We start from the raw sequence: 25804 nt of genomic DNA, 5'->3' as shown, positions 1-25804 counted from the left end.
TCCCTTTTCATTGTGTTGTACATGCTCAGAAATCTACATTCTTTCATCTTCAAATCCACAAATTGTCCACCCATTTTTTTCCCTTCCCTGTAAAAAGTCAGTGAAAAGTTTACACTGTGTCACAAAACCAAATGGTAAACTTAGGCCTTTTAGCCAATTCTAACAATCCAATCTTCTGTTGTAGGTAATCAGTATTTTGATGCGGTTTGACTCTTTAGTTGTAAAAGGAGCTGATCTCTGTCTTTGCATGATTTCTGTCTGCCTTTCCATGACTCTGAAGTCTCTGTACCTTCATCCAAACTGCAGCTGAAGTGCAGCATGAAGTACTATGTGGATATTTCTTTCATTTTCATCAGGTGTGGCTTTCCTTAACTCAACCCCAAACTATAATAATATAGTTATTAAATGACGAGTGATTTGGATTTAGAGTTGTATTAGATATTTTACATAGATCTATTTATGGTAAGTGATCAGTTCTGTTTGTTTATAAGCTGTTGTTTTACTGGTTAAAAAGGGGCTGGTGTGTGACTCATGGAACGCATAACTTTATCCCTGATGGAACAAATTTAGAGTCCAGGGGCTCCTTTAAGGCCAACCAAGTTTTATTCAAGGTGTGAGCTTCCGTGTGCAGGCACACTTCCTCAGGGGGCATAATTTGTCCCTAAACTGGGCCATCACAAAAGTTTTCTTAAGACTACATACTCAGAAGTACAATATAAAGAAAAGCTCATAATTCCTTGAGATTTGGGGGTCAGTATCTGTATAGAGCAGCTTGGGGAAGGGAGTGAACTCAGCAGGGATATGTGTCACTCTAGGACTTGTGTTTCTTCTAAACTCTATAATATACCATAGAGTTCACCCTCCAACACCATCTGTGTCTCCAGAGGAATAGATCTCTGTAGTCTGAAAATCAGTTTGTTTATTTAAATGCTTATTTTGCAGCTTACATCATTCCTCTCTTCTCCATTTGATCCTTAAACCATGTGATGTAGATCAGGCTGGGAGAGTGTGACTGGTCCAAGGTCACCCAGCAAGCTTCCATGGCAAGAATGGAGTTATTTTGCCACAGGAATGTTCTATATTTAAAGAACCAGAAGGGGCTCTAAAATGGCACCCAAATAGAGGGCAGAGGTGCTAGGCAGTGGCTCTGGGATGCGTCATAACGAATCAAGCTGTAGAAAAGGCTTCAAGAGTAAAAAAACTCGATTTTCATCCTACATTACCTATGTGCTTGGAATTGGTGCTAAAACTAAAAATCCATACTCATATCTCCATTTTACCTGTTCTGGTTGCTTTCTCATTATCCATTATTATTTATGAGAACTGGGGAAAAGTTAGTGTCATAGTCATGATCAGAACAAATACATCATCAGTATAAATGCAGGCACAGTATTTATGTTTTTGCAATATGGTGGAGTGAAAGAAGATGGCACACAAGTCCTGTCCTTTGTTTCCTAGTTTGCATTGCATTAATGCCTAGTTTGCATTGCATTGCATTAATAGAGCAGACATTAATAGAGCAGACATGAGCCATGCATGGTTTGTGAGCTCCAAGCCAGTTTTCAGTGGTCTTTAAACCACCAATTGAAATCCTCAGGTGGATCATAGAGCACCCATCCTGGTGGGTCACAAACCCTATAAGACTGCTGTACTTTCCTGGCTTCATAGAGAACCCGTGTGCATAGAGAACACATCTGACTCTCTCAGGACTACAGCAGAATGGTAAGACAGGGTGACTCACTGGTGGAGGGGTTTCCTTCATGGCTCTGATGTTGGGCTTGTTCTCTCTATGGCACATCTCCTGGTGCTTGGCATGTCTTTCCTGTTTCCAACTCATAGTTCTGACTTTGACTCCAGTGAGTTAGCTCTGTGTGTCCTTTTCCTGTCACATGAGTGTGATGTCATACGACTTCTGGTCATATGTTTGCAGCTCAGTAGGTTCCATGTTTAGCAGGTCTGAAGAGGTTGATGTCCCACTCTACCTCACTGAATCATATATTTGAGCCACAATAAGAATATAGGAAATATTGCTTTTCAGAGGGACATTAATGGCATAAATAACTTTCCTTCTTTCTAAAGGATCAGTTGAAATAACCAGTTTAACCTTTTCCTTCCCTTAGTTTACTGTTCTGAAACCTGGCAAAAGTTCTAGCACACTGTATACAACAAACACACTGGGAATCGGTATTTCAGCTCAGGCAGAATTTCTGCAGGTGGTGAAGAATGCAGAAAAACCATGACCAATGGGACCAGCCGTATAAGACAGTGGTAGCTTCTGCCATGTCTTGTTATAAGCAAACATAACATCATTTGATAACTCCCAAAGCCAAAATATTTACAGTTTCCAAATTGTATTAACTATCGCCTTCCAGGTTAGCAGCATTAATCTTGAAGCCCTTAAGACAGTTTCACCTTGGAAGACCCAGTAACTGTCGTGGGCCAAGAAGGTGGACTATACTGTATTTACCCAAAAGGAAGCCTAGAGTTTTTTTTTCCAGGTATGCTGTCAAGAAGAAAGGATATTGTCTTCGATTCATATGCAAGTCACAGTTGTATGTTATAACAAAAATAAAACCTTTTGTATAACTTTTTTAAAAAGAAAGTTGTCTTACATTTAGGGTCATCTTCCTTACAGGTATCAAGTAAGAAGTGCGGTATACATAATAAAAAAGATATCCCTGCCTCCTGAATTTATTTATATATTTATAACCCGCTTTCATCCCCAACAGGACCCAGAATAGCTCACAACTTTCTTCCTTCCTCCATTCCACCATCACAACAACCCTATGAAGTAATTTATGTTGAGAAAGAATTTTAGAAGTAGATTATCCTGTTTACTTTAGAAGTAGATTACCCTGTTCCAAACAGGAAAATCTAGCTGCCAAAGCACATTAAAAGTACATTATCCAATGTGTGCAGAATGGGTCCTGGTGCAGATAACAGATAACACACACACACACACACTGCTTGAACACAAAGGGAGGGAGAGCAGACATAGCCATGCTGGTCCCTCCCCACAGCTTTGCATGATCACCTGGTCATCTTCGGGGTTCAACTGTAGAGGAGAAATTGACCTGTCATCAGCTTTACTGCTTTCCAACCACTGCTGATCACAGCGATGGTGTGTCCATGCTGCCATTTTCTCGGCATGGTCATACCTTCAGCGTGGAGCCAGCATGGTGTAGTTGGTAAGAGCAGCAGACTCTCATCTGGAGAACTATATTTGCTTTCCCACTCCTCCTCCACATGCAGGCAATTGGGTGACAAGCTCTCTGAGCCCCACCTAGCTCACAAGGTATCTGTGGTGGGGAGAGGAAGAGAAGGTGATTGTAAGCTGCTTTGAGACTTCTTTGGGTAGTAAAAAGTGGGGTATAAAAGCCAAGTCTTCTTCTTCTGCCAGGCAACTGGTCAGGGGCAGGGCCAACATACTTGTGATTACTTTCCCTTTTCATGTGTTCAATCAATGTTGGGGGAAGGGGTCATCTGCACCGGGCTACTATGACTAGTCTTAGTGAGCTTCATATCAATATGCAGATTTTAGGCTGGGTCGATCAGTCTGACACTGTAGCCCAGGGGTAGTCAAACTGCAGCCCTCCAGATGTCCATGGACTACAGTTCCCATGAGCCCCTGATAGCGTTCTCTGGCAGGGGCTCGTGGGAATTGTAGTCCATGGACATCTGGAGGGCCACATTTTGTCTACCCCTGCTGTAGCCACTATATTGGCTTCTTACACTTTCACAAGATTTCCCCATTCCTCCCTTCTTGGAAGCTTGCGAAGCCCTCTGTAGTTTGTCCTTGAAGGTCACAGACCTTCATGAAAAGCACAAAGTGCAAAGTGGGGGATTGCATTGGGAGAGGGATTGGGCAGAAATGACCACCACCCCCTTTCCAGAGATGGAAACACCCTTATGTTTTTAAGAGCTGTGCTTAGGGATCTAGGCAGATATGGGAGGCCAAAAGAATACACACGAAAAGACTGAAAGAGAGCAGGTGGCCCCAGAGCTTCTTGAACAGCAGCCAAGGAGGATGGGTTTAAGGGTTACCCTGATGCAAAAGCTCTGGAATGATGTAGTGGTTAGACTAGGCCTCCGGAGAGCTGAGTTCAAATCCCAAAGCTCACTTGGGGCAATCACACAGTCTCTGCCGAACCTACCTCGCAAGTGGTTCTGAAGCTGAGTTCTCTCTGCCACTGCAGAATTCGTCTCATGGGCTCTGATCTGGCTACTGCACCACCATATGCCACATGACAGCCAGTCAGATAAAGAACTGTCTTGTGTGTAACTGTTTTCAACCTTTCTCTCTTCAGGGGATCCTGAAAATCGATCTAAGAACCCCTGAACATCCAGGAACGAATTTTCCCATGTTGCAATGGATTATGGGGCACATTGTTGGGTACAAAAGCTTAGGTGGCAATGACCATGCCTATTGACCCTCGCTGTTACTCCCAGGACCTAGAAAGCCCTTGACACTCCCCTAAATTTCACAGGGACAGTGATGGTTAAGCTGTCTTGCAGGAACCTTGGTCTACATGTGGTTGAATTTCTCATGAAATAATCTCTGATAAGACACAGGGCATTCTTGTGTTGCTCAGGAACACAGTTTGAGCGACCACAAGGGCCTTTAAGAAGCCATAGCATTGTCCTATGCTATGATCATTGCAAGAACAGGGAATTTCCCATTCCCCCTGCTCTGAAGAGGCTTCTGATCATTCTCAAAGTTCTCTGTCTGTCTCGTCTATTTAATTTGTTGATGGCAAACTTGTGTTACTCTCATGTGGCGGGAGCTACAGCATCTCGGCCTCAGTGCTGCCGGTGACAAAGAAGAAACCTCTCTGGTCTGTAACCTGCTTTGCCTTTTGATCGCTCCCCCTTTGATTCTTTGGGTATGCTCCGATCTCCTCCTCCTCCGTTATGGCTGCTTCTCTCTGCTATTCCGTTTCCTGCTGGGATAGGCGGCCACGCGACCAGCCGGGCGCTCCAGCTTCACCCTCTCGCTCCAAACTTCGCCAGGCCTCTGCTCCATCACCACTTTTCCTCGGCGGTCTGACCTTACCTTACCAAACAAAGGCCAAACTAATGAGATTTTGAGAGACCCAACAAATTTGGCAGGTATGAAGCTTCTCCTGAACTGAGAAAAAACAAAAATACCCCAAGAGTTGAAAGCAGCCAGGGAACATAACGTTAACTGGCTGATTTTGCTGCAAGCTCTTTCTCCCTTCTACACACCAGGCCTTGCCACTATCTAACCAACGCACTTGGTTTCTTTGGGGTTGACCTCTTTTACTTTCTTTACTTCATTTATTGCATGAAATCCTACTAAAAAAAAAAAGAAAAGCGGCTTCTCCTTCATTATTTTTCTGTTGTCGTGGCACTCGCAAAGAGAAGAAATTATGCACACGTACACTCAAATCTAATACTGAAGCATGATATAACATCAGCAAGACGGTTTGCTGTTTGGTGCTTCTGTCCTTCTCTGCTGTGGTTTTATTTTACCGTTCCTCACTTCTTCCTCTTTAATTTCTTTTCATTTTATTTTTGGACAAGATGCTTTCAAACCAACCATCTTCCAAAAAAAGATTTGCGCTAAAAGAAGTCAACTGAACCGCCAATGCTAAACAAAATAACAAACTACTGCAGCCAAAGGTCATGGCAAGGTCATTGCCAAGAAGGCGTTACCTCCTGGTCTGCTTTCAACTCTCGATTAATTCAAGGACCTTATCAGTCCTTGGTTAATGTATCAAACAAATAGACGTCCCATACCCACATGCATCAATGAATGAGATGATGGACATTTTAACAAGAATGTTCTAGAAAAATCTGCATGACCAGCACTTCCGTTTAGATTTTTGACCTTTAAGGGCAATTGTAGTTTCCCAATACATGCATGATGCATGATGATTTACTTGAGCTGGAAGGAGAATAAATATGTTTTATGCAAAACTATACAGCTCTGTTAAATAATTTTTTTTTAAAACCCTGACGATGCTACTAATTGTACATCAAATCTGTGGGGATTGCATTGCTTCATGTACACATTTTTTTTTCAGTACGTACACGTTGAGTTTTATTATCTTCACTGTTGCCAACTTTCTTTTTGTCCTGGGTTAATTTTTAGACAAATCCCTAAGTGTTGAGAAAGGACATTACTGCTGCCTCCGGCCTGATGCCCCCTCTCCTTTCTGTTACAGAACCGCATGCACGAATCACTGAAGCTCTTTGATAGCATTTGTAACAACAAGTGGTTCACGGGTACGTCCATCATCCTCTTTCTCAACAAGAAGGATATCTTTGAGGAGAAAATCAAGAAATCACCATTAGTAATCTGCTTTCCAGAGTACACAGGTAAAAAAGAGAGAGAGAGAATCTTCAAAGCACGACATTACGAGATTTCCATGTGATTCAAAAGCATGTGCATTTTTTAAGGAGTTCTGTTTGATTCTTAAACTTATGTATTTTCTACGCTAGTCTAAGCTAAAAGAGAAGGATTGGTGCAGTTGGCTGTGTGGGCCAAATAGAAAGTACATTCTTCTCCAGAACATTGTGATGGCCGGTAATTTTAGTCCGTGTTAGACGGGTTAGACTAGTTTACAGAAGATAGGTCTAGCAATAACTATTAGATTAGATGGAGTTGCCATGCTCAGGAGCAATGACAGTCTGAGAGCCAGAGGCAAGACATAGAGTCATAGGAAGGAAAGGGGAAGGAGCAGAGCATCTTCTTGTTATGGAAAAGGATCCAGGTTCAATCCCAGGCATCTCCAGTTATAACGTTCAGGTAGGAGGTGCTGTGAAAGACCTCCACCTGACACCATGGAGAGTTGTTGCAGGTCTGACTAGGCAGTACTGACCTTGATGGCCTGATTCAGTAAGCCAAATTGATCTGTTCATGTTTCCAAAGACGCAGAATTTAAGGGAGCATTTTATAGGGCCAGGTTTAGGTTTAGGTCTACACTTAGTCTTAGGCTGTCGACAGTTGAGAGACCACTCAGATTGAATAAGTGCTCTGCAAGCCTCAACTTTATAGGCCCATAAAAGTCCTGATTGGTCCCAGTGTGTCATGTACTGATGCCCAGTCAAGTAGTGGCTGAAACAAGAAATTGCAGCCCGTCTGATGCTGTTGGGCTGCACCTGTTCCAGACTTCCCCCATCTTCTGAAGTCCAGTTGGCCCAATGGTGCAGGTTTTAGGATGCTGAATCCTGGCTGGTCCCATCTTGGCACCTCGCACTGGGGGAACAATTTCAGTTCCTTCTAGTTGATCTAATACTGGCCTTCTAGTTGATCTAATACTGGCCACTGTTTTCCATCAGCCTAATGTAACTCAAAGGGTTGTTGTGTGGATGAAATAAGGGCCTTGACCCCATCCTGAGGTTCTGGGAAGACTCATGATAGAGAAGCAAAGCTTTCCTTAAATGTCACATGCTTGAAAACCGTTGTGCTGTGGAACGGTGAATTCCCCAAACAGGAATACCAGCCCTGGAGTTGTTCATCCAGTTATGTGACAGAGCTCAGAATCAAGAGCTCCTGGTTTTGATGAACTTCCAGCCAACTTTATTTCCTGATACACCCTTTGACCAGAAGCTTTCTCTCTCAGTTTTAAATTTTACAGCCACAGCATGGCTGCTCATAGTGCCCATGGACACTATTTGGGGCAGCCTTCACATGAAGATGGAAAGGTCCCAATCAGCCCTGATTGGGTTTTTGCAGCATTTTAGCTTGGAATGGGAGAATCTTTAAGGATACAAGTCCTGTGGGTGAATTTGGCTCTCTTACAACAGTGCTCTTGATAATAATAAACTGAGCATATCTTCATTTAAGCTTTCTTCAAATGTTGAGGAGGTCGTCAAGTTTACATAAAGATTATCCAGAATTTAGGTTGCTTCCACACTTTGAAAGCCCTCCATTTTTTAATAATTGGTTTTGCAGCTACAGAGACATTCACACTGACGGTAGAGCTTCTTAGCCCCTTCAGCCACCATTTTCCTGCATTTTTTCCCCTGCCATTGGATGACGTTTGAAGACTTTTTGGTAGGGTAATAGTTATAGTATTGCATCACTATAGCAATGGCCAACTTTTTAATCCCATCAAAATCCCCCTGACAGCGCAGTGAGGAAAATGCTGGAATGCAGTTGTAACAAGGAGAGGAATTGAGTAAGACTGAGAGCAAGAGCATCCTGGATCCAACCCTGTGTGTACAGCTATTTGTATACTATAAATGCTGGTATTCTTGAGTGACTAATCTAGAAACGCATCATACTATTGGCTGTATGGCCAACCATCAAGTGCCTTGTAGGTGAATTTTGTGGAGAATTAGTGTAGAATTTTGTCATGGCAGGACTGGCTTCAGATCTCACAATGCAGAATATTTGAAGAAACCAATCTGCGAGCACAACACTCTGGTTATCTTTGTCAAGTTGGGTACAAATTTCACGGGGGGGGGATGCCTGTTCAGATGGATGGGGCTTCATTTGTGTATCAAAACAGCCTTTCTCCTGGCTTCCTGTTTCTCTCTTGCAGGCCCTAGTTCTTTCACTGAAGCTGTGACTTACATCCAGTCTCAGTACGAGAGCAAGAACAAGTCGTCCGACAAGGAGATCTACGCACACATCACCTGCGCCACCGACACCAACAACATTCAGTTTGTCTTTGACGCTGTAACTGATGTTATCATTGCCAACAATTTGCGTGGATGTGGACTGTACTAAGCCCCTCTCTTCCTTTCTTCTTTCCCCATTCTCATCCTCCTGGAATGCCACCTCACTTTTAGGGCATGGATTGATTTTTATTTCTCTGACATAACTTCCCATCCCCTTAATTTAGACCCATTCACACAGCTTTAGTTGAAACAGAAAGGTTGCCACGATTCATGGTTCCCATTTCAGTATTAATGTGGTCAAAATAGTGTTGAGAGGGCAAATTGACTGCTATGTGGGATTTGCGTTCGTGAGACAGTTTTACCACAGTGATCCTTCGCATTGCCCGCAGGGCACCAGGGTGCCCACTGATGTGTTTCTTGATACCCACTTACTTATTCTCAAATGCGCCTTTTCCTTAAGACCAAAGAGTCAGTCTTGGCTTTACTTCATTGGAGCAGGATGTACTTCAGAAGACCTGACGAGGCAGCACCTTTCGGTGTGGAAATAGTCAGCCCATTATAGGAGGAGGCTAGGCTTGGAACTTGCAGCCATTATCGGATTGCTCCCATGACAGCCATTTTGTGATTGTTTATACCTCCCTCAGCAGCCATTTTGTGATGACAGCCATTACCATTTCTCAACAAAGTTCCCAGGGGTTCAACAGGCATGGGGATTTCTCCATATATTGAGGGAAATCTCTCCATATATTGAGGGAATGTTGCCTATAGGTTCTAGCAAAATTATCTTCTTCCCAACTCTTGAAAGAAAATTCAGCTCCATTTTCACATTCTCTTTTCCTTGCTTCTAAAATTCTTTTATGATTTCCCTGTGATCCGCTTTCTGGGATGGACACCAGTATTAAAGTTAACGCAAAAGAACCTGAACCCCACATATGCATGTATAACTAATTAATTGATTGAGGTTTTGAATTTCAAGATGACATGTTATTTTGATGCCCCAAATTAATGAATCTGGATTATTTAATTTAAAATTTTTAAAACCTCAGATGAGAGGTGGTATGTTCTCCATCTTTGGACATTTTTAAACAGAGGCTGGATAGCCATCTGACAGAGAGGCTGATTCTGTGAAGGCTCAAGGGGATGGCAGGTTACAGTGGTTGAGCAATAGGGTTGTGAGTGTCCTGCATAGTTCAGGGGGTTGGACTAGATGACTCATGAGGTCCCTTCCAACTCTATGATTCTATGATTCTATTAGAGTATGGTAGGGTTGACCGACCTGACCTGGCATCCAGCAGAAGATGAATGTGGGCATGGGGCAGCTGTTGGCGACAGTGTGACATCATTTTCAGGAAAAATCCAGACATCATATTGTGCCTCTCTAGGAATCAGTGGAAATTCTACAGTAAACTCAGAGTTTTGGTGGTTTCTGGCGAGGACTGATGTCACATCTGGCTTCCCCCAAGAAATAATTTTAGTCATTACTAGGAATCACTGAAAACTCTATAGTTTTACCAAATTTCAGTAATTCCTAAAGAGGTGTGACAGCACTTCCAGATATTGCCTGGATGTAACATTATGTCATCAGTTGAATGGCCATTTTAAAAACATTTTCTCTTACTATGTTTAGAGAGGTGGCAGGAAACAAGAAGCAGGGGCCCCAAAACGGGATTAGCAACTCTACTGTATGTTGAGTTTTCTGTTTTCCTCACCTTTTAATCCAGTTTCTCATGAAGGATGCTTGGTCTGGAGACATTCTGACTCTACATTCTACCCCAAAGTAAATAGGCAGTATAGTTGACAACAGTATGGTTTGTTTTTAGGTCTGGGGACATACAAAAAATTACAGGCCAGTAACTAGAGGCCTGAAGCAGTCATACTGATGTCAGTGTCTCATAATAAGACAGGCCTAGATATAGGCGACATCACTGAGTATTCTGGAATAACCAGTTGCAGTGGTCTTCAGACTATGTTCTCAAGAATTCTTGAGAACTTTTGCAGCAATGAGAAGACCAGGAATGGTCCTCAACTTTGCAGCAGGTCCTCAATGAGAAGACCAGGAATGGTCTTCAACGAGAAGAACAGGAATGGTCCCTCATAGACAGAAATGTGGAAGGGTGGTAAACGAGGGGGAAAAGCTGATTTCTAAAGAATTCTCGGTTTACGTGCAGTGATAGTGAGGACTAGTCAGACTGTTAGACTAGTCAGACTCCCTAGAACATGTCCCAGAATCCTCTCTGATGCACAGGGGTTCCCTACATTTAGGGACGCTTCAGAGAAATGAAGGCCAAAAGTTTGAAACGCCATTGACCCAATGCATTTTATGTTACTGACAACAGTTTTTACCTCAAGCTTTAAACAGGTTTAATCACTGTTTGAGAGATGTATGTAGCAGTTTTTCTCTCTCTAACTCTTTGCACACTTCTCTGTAGTGGTTATAGGTGATCGTTCGTTGGGGGTTCTTTTTCCTTGGCTTTTCCCCTGTCAACAGTGCTTCTCTCCTGTACTATTTTAAGTTGTGTCACATTTCTACATTAGGTATTCAAAGGGTGAATGTGAAATCCTCATTCTTCTGGAGCATGTGTGCCTATGTGTGCTCCATTTGCACATTATGTACTTGATTCTGCTCCTAGGCTCAGTTCAGACTCTCTAGCCAGGCATTGATCCAGTCTCATGCTGTAGATGCATTCTGTCATACACCTAAAATAGCATATGGGATGTCTTCTACATGGAAGCCCATGCAGGGAACTACTCCCTTGGAAGAATTCTATAAATAGTATTATTGCAGTAATTAGGGGCATGGAGGACAAACACACTCACTTCTCCACATACAAATGGAAAAGACTCCTGAACTGGGCCCTAGAAGATTGAATTTGCTAGAACTGGAGACATGTGGCATGTGTTTAAAGATGTGTATACAGGAAGGCTGTGATTGTACTTACCGGTCATGCTGTGACTCCACTGCCATAATTTCTGAAAGGTTCAATGTGTGTTCAGGCTGTATGCAGGTAGGCTCTCTATGTGTATGGTCAGGGACCCTAGAGATTTAGATTTCCCATGGCATGTTCTCTGTAGATCTTTTCAGACTCCAGAGACACAATGCCAGGAGCTGGAAACAACACATATCAGAAACGCACACTACTCACCATGTGCCTGATACATGGAGTCACCATCCTGTCCAAACAGCAAAATGTGGAGTATTCCTTTGATGCATGTGAATTGACCTCTGGATTTTCCAAGATTCTGGTTCACATATATCAAAGCTAAATGCACATGCAAAAGACTGAAATCTTCAGTCTCAGATGTGTGTGTGTGTGTTGTGGTTACACATATTTCACATACTTTATTCAGGTTTAACTGCTACAGGCCATACACCTAAAAACATTTATTTTTTAAATTTATAATTAAATTTATATACTGCCACCGCCAGCAATCTGACTCATGGCAGTTCACAATAAAATTCCATCATCAAAATATAATAAAGCTTTAAAAACATCATAAAATACAATTCTCCCAAAGCCTTAAAAATCACAGTCTCCATGGGGGTAACAAAACAATAACTTCCCTCAGTGTTCAAGCCCTCCATCCCATCCCCAGAATGGATTCCACTCAAGATTGGGGATAACATAAGGGGAGTAAATCACAAACATCCATACAGGGACCAGAAATAATAACAAATCTAGCTACATCAGTTGTACAAGTTTTGCTGTAATTACTTTAGAATAAACTTAATTGGTGAATCTCTGAAGGAGTTAAATACTTTGAAAGCCACTTTACAAGGAATTTGTCCCTGACTGCAATATATCTGAGAAAGCTTCTTTTTAAAAAATATATATATGTGATAATAAATCAACTCCCAACACAGGACAATCACTTGCGTCCAGGAGGCAAAGTGGGGTTGAGCCACCATTTTTTAGGGGAAATGCTTTTTTCTGTCTTCACCTCTTCTTTGCGCTTCTGAATTGCTGTAGTCTGCCGTTTAAAACGTCTGCAGCACTTCCAGTAATTCTATTTCTCCCACACAGATAACCTTTTCCACTGTGCAGCCTTTCTTGCTTGCTTTTTTAAAAAACGCTGCTATTTTGATCTAGGTCTATAGTGCTCAGCTTAGAATATTTTTTGTTAAAAAAAAAAACCAAAACAGCAAGAAAGACCATGCGGTGAAATGGGCCAGGGAAGCTACACTGTTTTAATTGGCCAAATTATTGCCGAGACGGCCCATTAAGGGAATGAAATTCGCCATGTGGGACTCCCCTCTCTGTATCGGTTTACTCAGAATCAAGATAACTTCCCGTTCAGAATGGTAATGAGAAAAGGGCCAATGGCTTTCCATAGCAAGGCTGAGATATTTGGAAGGCCCATTTCGAGCTGTACAAGGGAAGGTGATGTACACCAGGGAAGAGCAAGGATTTTATGGGAAAAGGTCGTCTGAAGCTTGTTGAGTCATTTCACTGGGCCTGAAAACCAAACTGGTGAATCATAAGGTGTAGGCTACAAGCATCTTGTAGGCTCTCAGAAGTGCTGGTATATAAACAAGCAAATCTTTATTCTTGTAACCTGCCCTTCCTGGTAGCTCACACCTTGAGTGAAGAAAGATTTCCTTAGTGCTAACAAAGTTGGTTCAGTTTTCTATTTGACAAATTGAATGCGTTTGAACCAAGCCAGGTTGGACTGAAACCGGGACTGTGTCCCAGGCTTGTTTATGGAGCAGGCTCTATGCTACCTGTTTGCTCACCAGATTGCTGCAACTAATCATGAATCTCTCCTCTGGCTACTTGATCTGAGTCAAATTAATCAACGCGCACAGATTGGTCTAAAGCAAGCAATAAAAGCCTTCATGACTTACTGCAGCAATGAAGTCTTAGAGATTAATTAATTACGATACATCTAAAACCATGATATTTAGAAAATCTAGGAAGCGACTAATTAAAAGCTGGAGATTGGTTGTATGCTCAAGGCAAGGGTTGAATGGATTCAGATATCCAGGGGTCATGTTCCAGTCCAACCTATCTTGATTCAGACGCATCCAGTTTGTCAAACGGAAAGCTGAACTAACTTCTGAGAGCCTCCAAGCTACTTGTGTTATCAGACATCAGTTATGGTTTGGTTGTGTCTATTGGTAGCATGGCAGATAGAACATGGTGCCCCCAACACACGCAGTTGTCAGGCTCCTGGTACACATGGACATAAAGTCTGGAATTCTTTCTGGAATGTGTCTTAAATGGTGTTGCAAAATGAACCCGCATGCAGTTCCTATCTGCATGTCCTGCAACGGGCATTGCAGTTCTCCATTTCACTCCTCTGGTGCCAAATTTGTTGTTATCTCATAAAAGTGTGCATAAGGGCCAAACTAGATGTTAGCACAGCTACAGATTTGACCTGTGACCACCACCATTTTAGAAGAAGAAGAAGAGTTGGTTCTTATAGGCCACTTTTCTCTACCCGAAGGAGTCTCAAAGTGGCTTACAGTCACCTTCCCATTCCTCTCCCCACAACAGACACCCTGTGGGGTGGGTGAGGCTGAGAGAGCCCTGATATCACTGCTCGGTCAGAACAGTTTTATCAGTGCCGTGACGAGCCCAAGGTCACCCAGCTGGTTGCATGTGGGGGAGTGCAGAATCGAACCTGGCATGCCAGATTAGAAGTCTGCACTCCTAACCACTACACCAAACTGGCTCTCGGAGGAAATTGAGTATGCTGTGGGGGCCCAGTCCTTATTGGGCTTGCAGGGTAGGGGGAGAGAACCAGGCAATCTTGTTTCCCCCATACACACCCACAGTTCAAATGTATTCAGTTCATCAAAGCAGTGAAACAGATAGCTGAAACAGGTGAAACCAGAAAGCAAGCAAGAAAACTTCCTCACAATCCGCAGGGAGAAGGAGGGGAAACTACAGGAAATGTCTGTTGCTTTGCTGAAAGACATCCGGAAAGTTTCCCACTCTCCTTTTCCCAGGACAGGCATTGTAGGGTTTCCAGCTTTGGGTTGGGAGATAGGTAGAGATTTTGGAGCCTGAGGAGGGTGGGCCTTGGGGAGGGGAGGGACTTCATTGGGGTATAATGCCATGGGATCTGTCTCCCTTACATGGCCATGTTCTTCAGACGAACTGATTCTGTCGCCAATTGTAATAGCTACCACCTAGAGACTGTCAACTGTAAGGCCCTGCTAGGTACTGAAGGATGTTTATGGGAGATGGGAGGCAACTGGTAGCCTTCTATAAACAGCTGCTGCCTTTGAAGAGAAATTACTGGGCAAAATCCGTCTGTAAGCTTTTCCTTTAAAAAAACTATACCATTCTGCAAAATAATAGGGTCTTTTAAAAATAGTGAGGTCTGCATTTTGGGAAAAGCTTTTTTTTTTTTTGGACACTTGGTTGTGCCTGAAGTGTGGTGTTGTTGCCAGGTTTTTGTTTTGTTTTGTACTTAAAGAAGAATAGGAATGTGGCGAATTAAGCAAGAAATGGGGGGGGGGCTGGAATGGCAGTTCTTGACCACTGGCATCACTGGACTGTTCAGTGGGGTTGGTGACACCAAGTCCAGCTTATGGGTAGGATGGTATGTCTTTAATAGTGTCATCCTAAGCAGCGTTGCAGCCATGTAATCCTTCAGGGGAGGCAGAAGGGAAGAACTGTTTCCCCAGACTGGGACAGCCCAGGCTAGAACGGTCTCAGCAAGCTTAAGGTGACCAAATTTCAACATTGGTAAAGCGGGACACCATTGACTGGGGGGGGGGTCTTGATTAAAATGTGGTCTATATGGAGCAACAAAAATTTTCATAGAACGCAAAAATGGCATTGTAATATATATTTTAAAATTTCAACATAAGTACAATTTGCCAGGCGCCCCCAGATGTCCCTCCAAAGGTGGGACAATCTGGTCACCTTAAGCAAGGTCAGCCTTCATTTGTACTTGGACAGGAGACTACCACGGAAATCCAGGGTCATTACCCAGAAAAAGGCTAGACCAACTACCTGTTGGTCTTTTCCTTGAAAACCCTACGGGGCCGCCGTAAGTCGGCTACAACTTGATATCACTTTCAAGGAGGGCGCAGGAATTCTGTAGAATGATCTGTAGAACAAAATTCAAATCCAGTGGCACTTCAAGACCAACGCAGCTTTCCTAAGCCTACTTTGTTAGTAAAAGTTCACAAGGATTTACATCCTCGAAAACTGTGTTGGTCTCTAAAGTGCTAGTAGACTCAAATTTTGTTCTGCAGATTTAAATGGTTCTTCCTCTCAGGGGATGCTGTCATTCTGTGGAACTAAATGGGGTCTGGAATAGAGAATTCTCAGTACCCATACCTAACTACAGTTCCCACAGTTCTTTCATGGTCCCACAGTAATTTTCGGTATAATGCTCTGGATTGTGTGCATCCTTGATAAGCTACTGTACCGTGGAGAAAGATCTTTCATTTGTGATTTGTAGGAGCTGGACACGGTTTTCATCGCCTTGAGATAAATCAGTGTTTTTTTTTAAACGCCGGTGCATAGATCAGGTATCCACAGATTGGTATGGGGGGTTGGCCGTTGTTTCCCTGGATGATGAGGGGGAAGGTGAAGGTGAGAAATGATGAGAAGAGAAATGAATAAGAAGAGAATCCAGAATGAAGTAAAGCAGGGATTCATATCCAGTGTGCTACAGAAGGCCCCTGACAAATTCTGGGGTTTGAGGGGCAACATAGGGGCCTGGCAGGTATACATGGTATTTCCAAGGGGTGTGCAGGGAGGCGTGGCCAGCTGACCACTTCCAGGGTGCCTTGAAGCCTGAAATTTTTCAGGGGGTCATCCATGATCAAAAGGCTGAAAGAAAAGCTGGAAGGGAGGGAGGGAAAGGATGGGAGGAAGTCCCAGTATTTTTTTTATCTGAGTGGCCTCAACCATAGGCCTGGCGAAAGAGCTCTGTCTCACAGGCCCTGTGGAACTTAGCCATAGCTGCAATATGATGGCAATTTACAAATACCAGTTTTTGCAAAATACAAATTTATGGGAGGAGAATGATATATTTTCTGTTTAGATCTTGATCCTGACATTTACTTCTGAAATATGACACCTCGGGCCCACCATGAGAGAAGGGCAGTATAAAAATCCAATAAATAATAATCTTTTAAAAAATGCAAAATGTTATAGTAGTTGCTATTCAATATTATCAGGTGCTGATTCTGGGCACTGAGGATTGGTTCTTGGGCGTCCATTCCAGATCCTAACCTGAACATTTAGCAAATATTTAGAGAATATAAAATCTTACAGATTTAGAACATCACAAGCACATTCAGCTCTTCTATTCTCCTGGGCCCAATGTTTCTGGAAAAAGCATGGTCAGTGTAGCCATGCCAATCGTGTGGAGCGGACTGTGCAGATTTTTGGACCTCCCCACTTACATCTTCACACCTGGGCCTTTTGCTGGCATTTTTTTTTAAAGAAAAGAAATCAGTTGTCGCTATATTGCTACAGCATCATAACGCTATACTGATGTACCTCCTGCTACGACATGGAGGATTAGTAGCCACTCAGTTAAGAATTGAGACACAGGCCAATGTGAGCCAGGTTCCCCCGAGAGCTTATGTCCTGACATTTTGCTAATGCTGCTGAAGGAAATAACGAAACAGACTTTGTTTGTACCGGAATCCTGTCCAGTGTGCATTACTGAGCACTTTTCCTCTGGCTTGCCAAAGATTGGATAATAAACAGGTCTTATGAATTTTGATGAACAATTTATTGCGTTATTGCTTGCCTATACACACGCAAATTGCTTTTTTGTTGTGGGGCACAAGAGAATTCCATGGCGATTATCCATGTGTGGATAACTACATAGCCACTCTGAGTGCCTGTCCATTTCCAGTAGCAATAAGTGCATAGCAGAGAATCGTGAATCGTCCTTGGACAGAAACAGATTGTGTCTCTCTGGAACCTTGGAAGACCACTTGCCCAAGACTTAGATCAGGCACAGTGTAGAGGGTGGATTTGGAGAGCAAGAACCTTTGTGGGGTTTTAGATCTTGAATTTCTGCTCTGAGTTGGCTTCCTAACTGCTTTCTCCAACCCCTTCCCCTTGCATATTGGTCTTTGCTCTCCTTCTTTTCTTTAAGTTTTTTCCTGTGTGGCCTGAAAAAAGCACTAGAAAAAGGGGGGAATGGGAGAAAAACTGGCAAACTATGTGGGGTGGGGGGCAATGCAGTTAAGAAGCCAGGCTGCAGCAAATGTGGAAAAACCCCAACCATATTTATGTCATCATATTGTCACCATAGTCAGGAAGGTGGTATTCAGTTACCATGTAATAAATTGGAAAGAGATCGATAACATTCAGTCATGCCTATTTAAAGAACCCCGTTTTTAAAAACAACAACAAAATGCCCAGGACTAAGATAATGCTTGAGCTTTTTAGGAAACATCCCATTTTCTCAAGTACAGACTGTCGTGTTAGGGATGCTTGATAAGGTGGCAACCTTGATGGGCGATGTGAGGAGCTGGGACTTTGTGCGAAAAACAGGAGGCCAAAGGGCATTTCTTGTGCGGAAAGCGGTAAAGAGCGATGGGAGGAGGAAAGGGGGGCATGTTGGAAGTGGGCGGAAGTGTGTGAGTCAGCATTCTGGCGGAAGAGAAGGGTTGAGATGGCTTGTATGAAAGAGAGGTCAGTGAGTATTACAGAGTGACAGTGTGGTGCAGTGGTTAGACTATCTGATCAGGATTCAGATGTCGATGCTCACGGGGTGACCTTGGGCCACGCCCTCTGCCCCACCTACCCCTCAGGGTCACTGTGAGGATTAAAAAATGTGTGCCAGCCTGAACCTTGGAGGAAGGGCAGGGCGAAGATGGAGAGTAATCTAAGGATATGCACACCCCTGAAATTTGTTGCTAGGTGCGAAGTTGTGTCCGACCCATCGCGACCCCATGGACAATGATCCTCCAGGCCTTCCTGTCCTCTACCATCCCCCGGAGTCCATTTAAGTTTGCACCTACTGCTTCAGTGACTCCATCCAGCCACCTCATTCTCTGTCGTCCCCTTCTTCTTTTGCCCTCCATCGCTCCCAGCATTAGGCTCTTCTCCAGGGAATCCTTCCTTCTCATGAGGTGGCCAAACTATTTGAGTTTCATCTTCAGGATCTGGCCTTCTAAGGAGCAGTCAGGGCTGATCTCTTCGAGGACTGACCGGTTTGTTCGCCTTGCAGTCCAAGGGACTCGCAAGAGTCTTCTCCAGCACCAGAGTTCAAAAGCCTCAATTCTTTGACGCTCGGCCTTCCTTATGGTACAACTTTCACCCCTGAAATAGTAAAGCATAATGCTTGAGAGATCCAGAAATTCTCTGTTCAGATCTTACCTCTTCATGAGTTCATGAGACCTGACCTTTGGCAAGCTTCTCTGCCTTACCACACTACCTCCCTCCATACAGCAGTTTACCTTACAGGGGTGATTTTAAGATCACTGAGATCATCCACGTGAAAGACCCCACATGCTTGAAAGTGCCACAGGCTGGGTGACCTTGGCCTAGTCACACTCCTGTTAAAGCTGTTCTCTGTCAGAGCTCTCTCAGCCCCACCTCCCTCACAGGATATCTGTTGTGGGGAGAGGAAGGGAAGGTGATTGTAAGCCCTTTGAGACTCCTTTGGGTCGTGAAAAGGGGGGGTATCAAAACCAACTCTTCTTTCTAGTGATCTTTAACCTCTCCATTTTTTAACATCATTAATCTGGAGAGTCCAAGAGTAGTGAGTGGATATTTCTCTACCTCCTCAGGACATACGTATAGGATCCTAGATCATATTAGTCTCCTTTAAGTGAGCCATCAGAACCTACTAAGGGAATCCTGTCTTCTATAGATGGTGTAGAAAGAATGGCAAAGTTGTAAGTGCTCCGTTCTTCCATCTGCTGCCCTTTGCATTTCATGGCAATTCAACGGTGCATTTCTCTTTTTGCAAGGAAAGGTGACCTTATTACACTCAAAGTGCGATGCTAATGGGGCAGGGAAGGGTGCATTTTCAGACAGATAGTGCCAAATCATCAACCAAATAGTCATTTTTTTCATTGCCAATTCTGTGAGGCAAGAAATGGGGCAGACCTATCAGTCATTGGGCTGTGCTCATTCCTTCACTCTGTGGCCATAAATCCCAATTCAGTGCCAAAATAATGTCTGCAGGGTCGTGTTCAGGAACAGCCACCTGGGACTTTTGGTGCAAATGCTGCGTCTGCCATTGAGATGTCCTGGGATACCCAGGCAAGGGCTATGTGTATGCTAAAGGAGTCTGTGCCAAGGCAATCCAAATTCTGTACCAAGAAAACGCTTCGTTCTGCCATATGGATCTTTTTATCAGGTTGGCAAACTGGCAACCTTTCTCTGATGTTGCATAGCAACTTTTTTGTTTACTATTTTGCATGATTTATTCCAGTTTCACTAAGCATGGGAGGAGAAAGGCTGTTGGAGATTCTCTACCACTGAGTCGGGTGGATCTCACCCCCATGCCACCGCTCCCATGAGCAACCTTCCTCCAGTTTACTTGGCTCTTCTGCTGGGAACAGATCTCCTTCATTTGCAGGAAGGCTTTTGTAGACTGGTAGAATGGGGCAGGATCCACCTCAGTGTCTTATTTAGCTATCTTTCTGGCTTTTGAGAGTTCAGCAGGGATTGCCTGCATAATTTCAAATATTTCCAAGTCATATGGACCATAAAGTTGCTAGGAAGGGAGGGAGGGAGGGAGGGAGGGAGGGAGGGAGGAAGGAACAGACTGAAGTGTCACAGGAAACTAAATTCAATGTCTATTGTTAAGTTCTGCTTGTGGGCTCATAGCCTATGCCAGGGGTCCCCAAAACAGTGCCCACGGGCACCTTGGTGGCCTCTGACATCTTTCCCTGAGCTCCCCAAGGGTTTTATAGAAAGTGAGCAGGGCCTGGTAGACCTTTTTCCCAGCGAGATTCTAATAGGCCACTGGAGATTTGAAATGCTGAGCACAATTGTTGAAATATTGCTTGGGCACAAGGATATTAATTGTGGCAGCCATTTTGTGGCTGCACCTTCCACACCGTATCAGAATTCCAGAGGTGCCCACAGGCAGAAACAGGTTGGGCACCCCCTGACCTATGCTTAGTCCTTGACATATCTGCAAAAGTCAGCAAATGTGGTGATTATCCTTGTGCAAATCTATCATGCTAGCTCCCTCTGCTGAGCTGCCGTTACAATAGCACAGCCTTGGCTTGATGAATACTTGGACTCTGGGACCAAGTCCTACTGCATGCAACAGGCATGTTTGAACAGCAAACACTGTCCATTGTGAAGGAAATCATCCCGGGATCTCAACTGGAGCGTTTTCTTGGCCACGTCTCAAATACTTGCTGCTAGGGTTGCCTTTTGCCCACCATTACCAGGGGGAACCCCCACTGGTGCTCCTTTTTCCCCCATCAGTACTCAGCGGGCCTGCAGGTGTAGGAAGAGAGGGGTGAGACAGGGCTGTCCTCCAAGGTTATGATGTCATGTCTGGCTGTGTAAGAGGACGTGATGTCACAGTGTTGGAAGATCGCTCTTTGCACCCTCACCAGTCTCCCTGGGGCTAGCAACCCTTTCTCCAACAGAAAAGGGTGAAATTACTATTTGGACTACTCTGGTAAGGGGTGTACATAGGACATGCTGAGAATACATGTCTTCTTTTACCATCATCTCTTTCCCCTCCCTCCCCCCAGAAAAGCCCTTTATTGCTATACAGAGAAAATCTTTAGCCAGAAAGGTATAGATGGGCAAATTGAAGGTTATGTTCAGTGTCCTGAATGTCTCCTGCCCTTCCAGGCTAACTGCTGCTTGCTGGATCTAACACCCATACCCACAAAGCTCACCCTGTTTTTGCATGCATGTGTACACAAGCTCCTCAAAAAATCTCAGGAGGAAGGGATCGTGAGGCATTATAAGTTCTGGTCCAAGAAAGGGGGTGGTAGGACTAGGAGAGCCAGCATGGCCTGCAACCTGGAGAACCCGGTTTGATTTCCTGCTCCTTCACATGCAGCCAGCCGAGTGACCTGAGGCCAGTCAGTTCTGTCAGGGCTGATCTTGCAGAGCAGTTCTGTCAGGGCTTCCTCAGCTCCACCTACCTGACAGGGTGTCTGTTATGCAGAGAGGAAAAGAAGGCGAATGTAAGCCACTTTGAGGCTCCTCGGGGCAGTGAAAAGGAGGGTACAACAAGCCAGCTCTTCTTCTAGTGCTCAGGGCTGATGGGCTCTGAGGAACAAAAGACAGCTAGCTCCATTTTAAGTTCATCCCTCTGATCCTGTTCATGGCTGCTTTTGCTGAAATCCCGCCATGGAACCCAGAGACTCCCCCCAATCATACTGTTTTGTTGGGAAATGCCCCCTCAAGTTGTAGCACAAACCGTGTCTCTAGAGTGGAAGACACTGGGGCAAGCCCCCAGAACATAAGATAATCCCCTAGCTTTGGCAAGCTATGATAAATGAGCTGAACCCCAACGCTGCCTTCCTCCCTTGGCATTGCCCCATTTGCAGCCTACAAATAAAAACTGTGGTTTTCTTTTAGTCGCTAAAGAATGTGCCCCTCAGGCTGGCAGAGGAGATCTTGCAATGGGCTGCTGCAGGTTCTTCCTCCCAGCCTTTCCTTCAAAGAAAAATACTTGAAAGGATGTCATAGAAAAGATGGAGTAGAGTTGTTTCCTGTTGCCCTAGAGGGTCAGACCAGAACCAGCGGCTTGAAATTAATTCAGTAGAATTTTCGGCTAAACTTCCAGAAGAAATTTCCGACAGAGTGGTTCCTCAATGGAACAGGCTTCCTCGGGAGGGGTGGGTACTCCTTTTTTGGAAGTTTTTAAGCAGAGGCTAGATAGCCAAGTGACAGAAATGCTGATTTTATGAACTTAGGGGGGTTGTGAGTGGGTGGGCAGGAAGGGATTGTGTTGCTGCCTGGCTCTTGTGGCTCTTCCTGGCATGTCCAGGGAAATGCTGATCACCACTTTGAGGTCGGGAGGCAAATTTCCCCCAGGGATTGACTGGCCAGGGATTGTGGTTTTTGGGGGAGCATTATCTGTGCATGGATTTGGGGTCACTGTAGGTGGGCAGCTAGTTGTGAATTTTCTGCATTAGGCAGGTGATTGAACTGGATGACCCCGGAGGCACCTTCCAACTCTCTGATTCTATGAAAATGGGGGGGGGGCACAGAGAGCAGAATCGTGGCCATCAAGCCCATGAAAAAGTTGAAATTGGCGGGAAGAAAAGGAGACTTTTGTCTGCCCTGTTGCTTGCACATCCCGAGACCTCCTGTTTCAAGCTGGGAATGTTCATAGAATCATAGAGTTGGAAGGGGCCATACGGGCCATCTAGTCCAACCCCCTGCTCAACCCAGGATCAGCTGAAAAGTGGGTGCCGTGTACAAAGCAGCATAAGGTGAACAGTGAAGTCCGCACTTCAGATGTCAACTCAGCTATGAACTTCCTTAGTGGCCTTAGAAAAGCAAGTCTTTCTTTTCTCATGCTCGCCGTGCAAGAAGCGGAATAAGAATGACCATTTGTGTTGTGCAGTTATTGTAAGGATTATCAGTAAGAAGCATGAGATCTTTCCATGTGCCCCAGCAGTGTTGAAGGCGATCATGTTCAGGTTGCTCTCTTGCATGTGCCCTTCAGCCCTTCCAAACCCAGGATCCCCCATTAGCCCCTTATGTTGCTGCTTACCACCTGGATCATTCCAATAGACCAGGCTTTCTCAACCAGGGTTTCATGAAACCTTGGGGTTTCTTGATGGCCCAGGAAGGGTTTGCTGAATGGGTGGGGATTCTTTTAAAATTTGTTAAACATTTATGGGGGGATATGACCATATATGGTCATGTCAGTCCTCCACTCCCTCCCAAAATGGCCAATGATGTGCCTGGAGGGGGTGGGAAGGGGAGGGGCCACGGAATATGGTTGGGAATCATGCACAGCTGTGATTCCCAACCATATTCAGCACGGTCGTGCCACTTCTGGGGTTTCTCAAAGCCTGAAGGATGTTTCATGGGTTTCTCAATGGTAAAAAAAGCTGAGAAAGGCTGAAATACACCTTTTGCAGTGGCTGATATTTTAACACTGATACATCACTAGTTCCTTGTGAAAAAGCACATATTTCCCCAGGCCTCCTTTAGATATAACCCCTTGGAGATGCTCTTTGGTAAGGATTAAATTTAGCAGCTTGGATCCAACTGTACGATGGGGCAGCCCTCTGAGAAAGCCAACCTTGCCCCCAAATCAGCCATTGGTTGGGAAGAAGGAAGTCAGGAGGGAGGGATACATCTGCCCCCACTGCCCCCTCCTTTCCCGGTTCAGATGTTACAGTTGCGCTTACCGTGAGCCTAACAATCTCACGTAGATCCTCCTGATATGCTCTGTCACCATGTCGTCTGAGCAGATGCAGTGGGCATAGTTGCCATATGTGTACAGTTCTAGCACATGTGAAATGACCAGGTGTCATGTTCACATGTTCTAAGGCTGCATGTCCATGGTAGATGCAGGCATTGCCGCTGTTCCTGCAACGTGCTCTGAGACATGCCATTGGGAGTCTCCCTCTACACCCAATTGTAATGTCTGAAAAGGTCTACTGGCTACAAAGATAAGGCTGGAGCCGAGGAGGAACCATGCGTGCAGAGTCTGTAGAGTCATTATCCAGTCTGATCTATGCAAATGGAAGTCTACTTCTGTATACATGTATCCCCTCCCTCGCACCAGCTTAATCCATTCCCCCTTGTCCTCCATTTAACAGCTCATCTTGTTCTCTAGAACTGCACACCCTCCGTCCCCTTCTCTAGCTTCCCACTGATCTCCCACTTTTACAGCAGTGTCTTTTTCCACGGTCTATTCATGCACGCACACACACACATGAACACTGCAATTTTGGTGAGACTTTTTTTTTTAATCTCCTTTTTCTTTGCCACTAACTTGCAGAGTTGTCATTTTTCCCTTGCCTGTTCAATGGGTCTGAACCGTATGAACTGTCATTTCTTATGGAGAATGAACGATTGTCCCTCAATTTAATAGGTCTTTTAATTCTTATTGTAATAATTTATTGGCTATCAGTAATGTATTTATTAGTTTCCAAATGTTAATAAAGTGCCAGCTCTTTTCTAGTGTGTGAGAGATTTTGTTGGGCGTTGCTCTCTCTCGGGACGTCTTCCAAAGCGAACACCGAGCTGTTGGGGTCAACAACCCGGCCTCCTTCCTGGGTCAACCACATGGAAATGCTAATGACAGGAAGGGCAGCCTTCCAGCCAGCTAAAGAACTATTCACACGTGCCTTCCTTTCACAATTGCGATTTCACAAGAATGTGTCTCAGTTCATGTCAAGTATGAAAAACCCAATTCCTTGGAGAGTAAAGGAAGCAGAATCAGCAGTTAACATCTGTACGTTTATTGCATGTGTGCATGGACTAATATTGAACTAATAAAACAAGGGTGGCTAAACGGTGGCTCTCCAGATGTCCATGGACTACAATTCCCATGGCCACCCCTGTCATAGAGGAAACTTGGTTGTTACTGCCGATTTGCCTCCTGGCCATGTGGTCATCGGAATAGGTTTGCACCGGCTCTGATCAAGGGTTTTGATTAATGTAAGGACCCGCCAATCCTGCCTCTCCTTCTGTACATTCATTTTGAAGAGGGTGTGTGTAGGCACACTGAAACAGGATAACGGGCAGGGCTGGCGTCAACCTCACCTCAGGTATGGCAGCTCCCAGGGCCCAAGTCTTCTGGAAGGGCCAACTGCTGTCAACCCCATAACATGCCCTTTTCCCTGCCTCTACCTGGTGGAATGAACTCCTGGGAGAGCTACAGGCCCTGACGGAACTCTCACAGTTCTTCAGGGCCTGTAAGACGGAGCTCTTCCTCCAGGTTTTTGGTTGAGGCCAGGGCGAGGGAAATTTTGGGGCCCCTCCCCCAGGCGGATGTGAACATCTGGTCCTCCTCCACTCCCCGAGGAAGGAACATCTCAGGGCCAGGGGGCGGGGAGAGGAGAGTTTTTATCGCCACCTATATGTTTTATACATGATTGGGTTTAATGTGGTATTGGGGTGTTTTATGCCTCATATTGTGACATGCCACAAGCTGCTTTGGGAGTGGTGGGATATAAATCTCAAGGTAGATAAATAAATGTTCACTCATGAGAGCTCTGCCTCCTATGCTCTGGCCAGCAGTGGGCAATGCAGATGGCTGAGACCATGGGCAGTGGGAGGGGTGTGAGGAGGGCAAAGGAAGAAAGGCTATGGGAGTGAACAGGCCA

At 44.6% G+C, this 25804-nt stretch overlaps 1 protein-coding gene across 3 annotated transcripts in view; it reads left to right on the top strand.

Moving 5' to 3' along the window:
- Nucleotides 1-25804, top strand: part of GNAO1 (G protein subunit alpha o1) — a 184021-nt gene that overhangs the window by 149199 nt on the left and 9018 nt on the right. The window contains exons 7-8 of one of the 3 annotated variants that reach the window (XM_077310438.1): nucleotides 6189-6342; nucleotides 8514-18430. The exons of the other annotated variants lie outside the window; for them this stretch is intronic. Of the exons in view, the coding sequence (XP_077166553.1) occupies nucleotides 6189-6342; nucleotides 8514-8701 (342 nt within the window). The 3' untranslated portion in view covers nucleotides 8702-18430. Of the gene's footprint in view, nucleotides 1-6188; nucleotides 6343-8513; nucleotides 18431-25804 lie in introns of those variants that run through there. 3 annotated transcript variants of the gene reach the window in all.

The sequence above is a fragment of the Paroedura picta genome, chromosome 14 (assembly GCF_049243985.1).
Source record: "Paroedura picta isolate Pp20150507F chromosome 14, Ppicta_v3.0, whole genome shotgun sequence".
In the NCBI taxonomy this organism is placed as follows: Eukaryota; Metazoa; Chordata; class Lepidosauria; order Squamata; family Gekkonidae; genus Paroedura; species Paroedura picta.
Note: the sequence above shows the minus strand (reverse complement) of the source record. Positions and strands in the feature narration are given on the sequence as shown.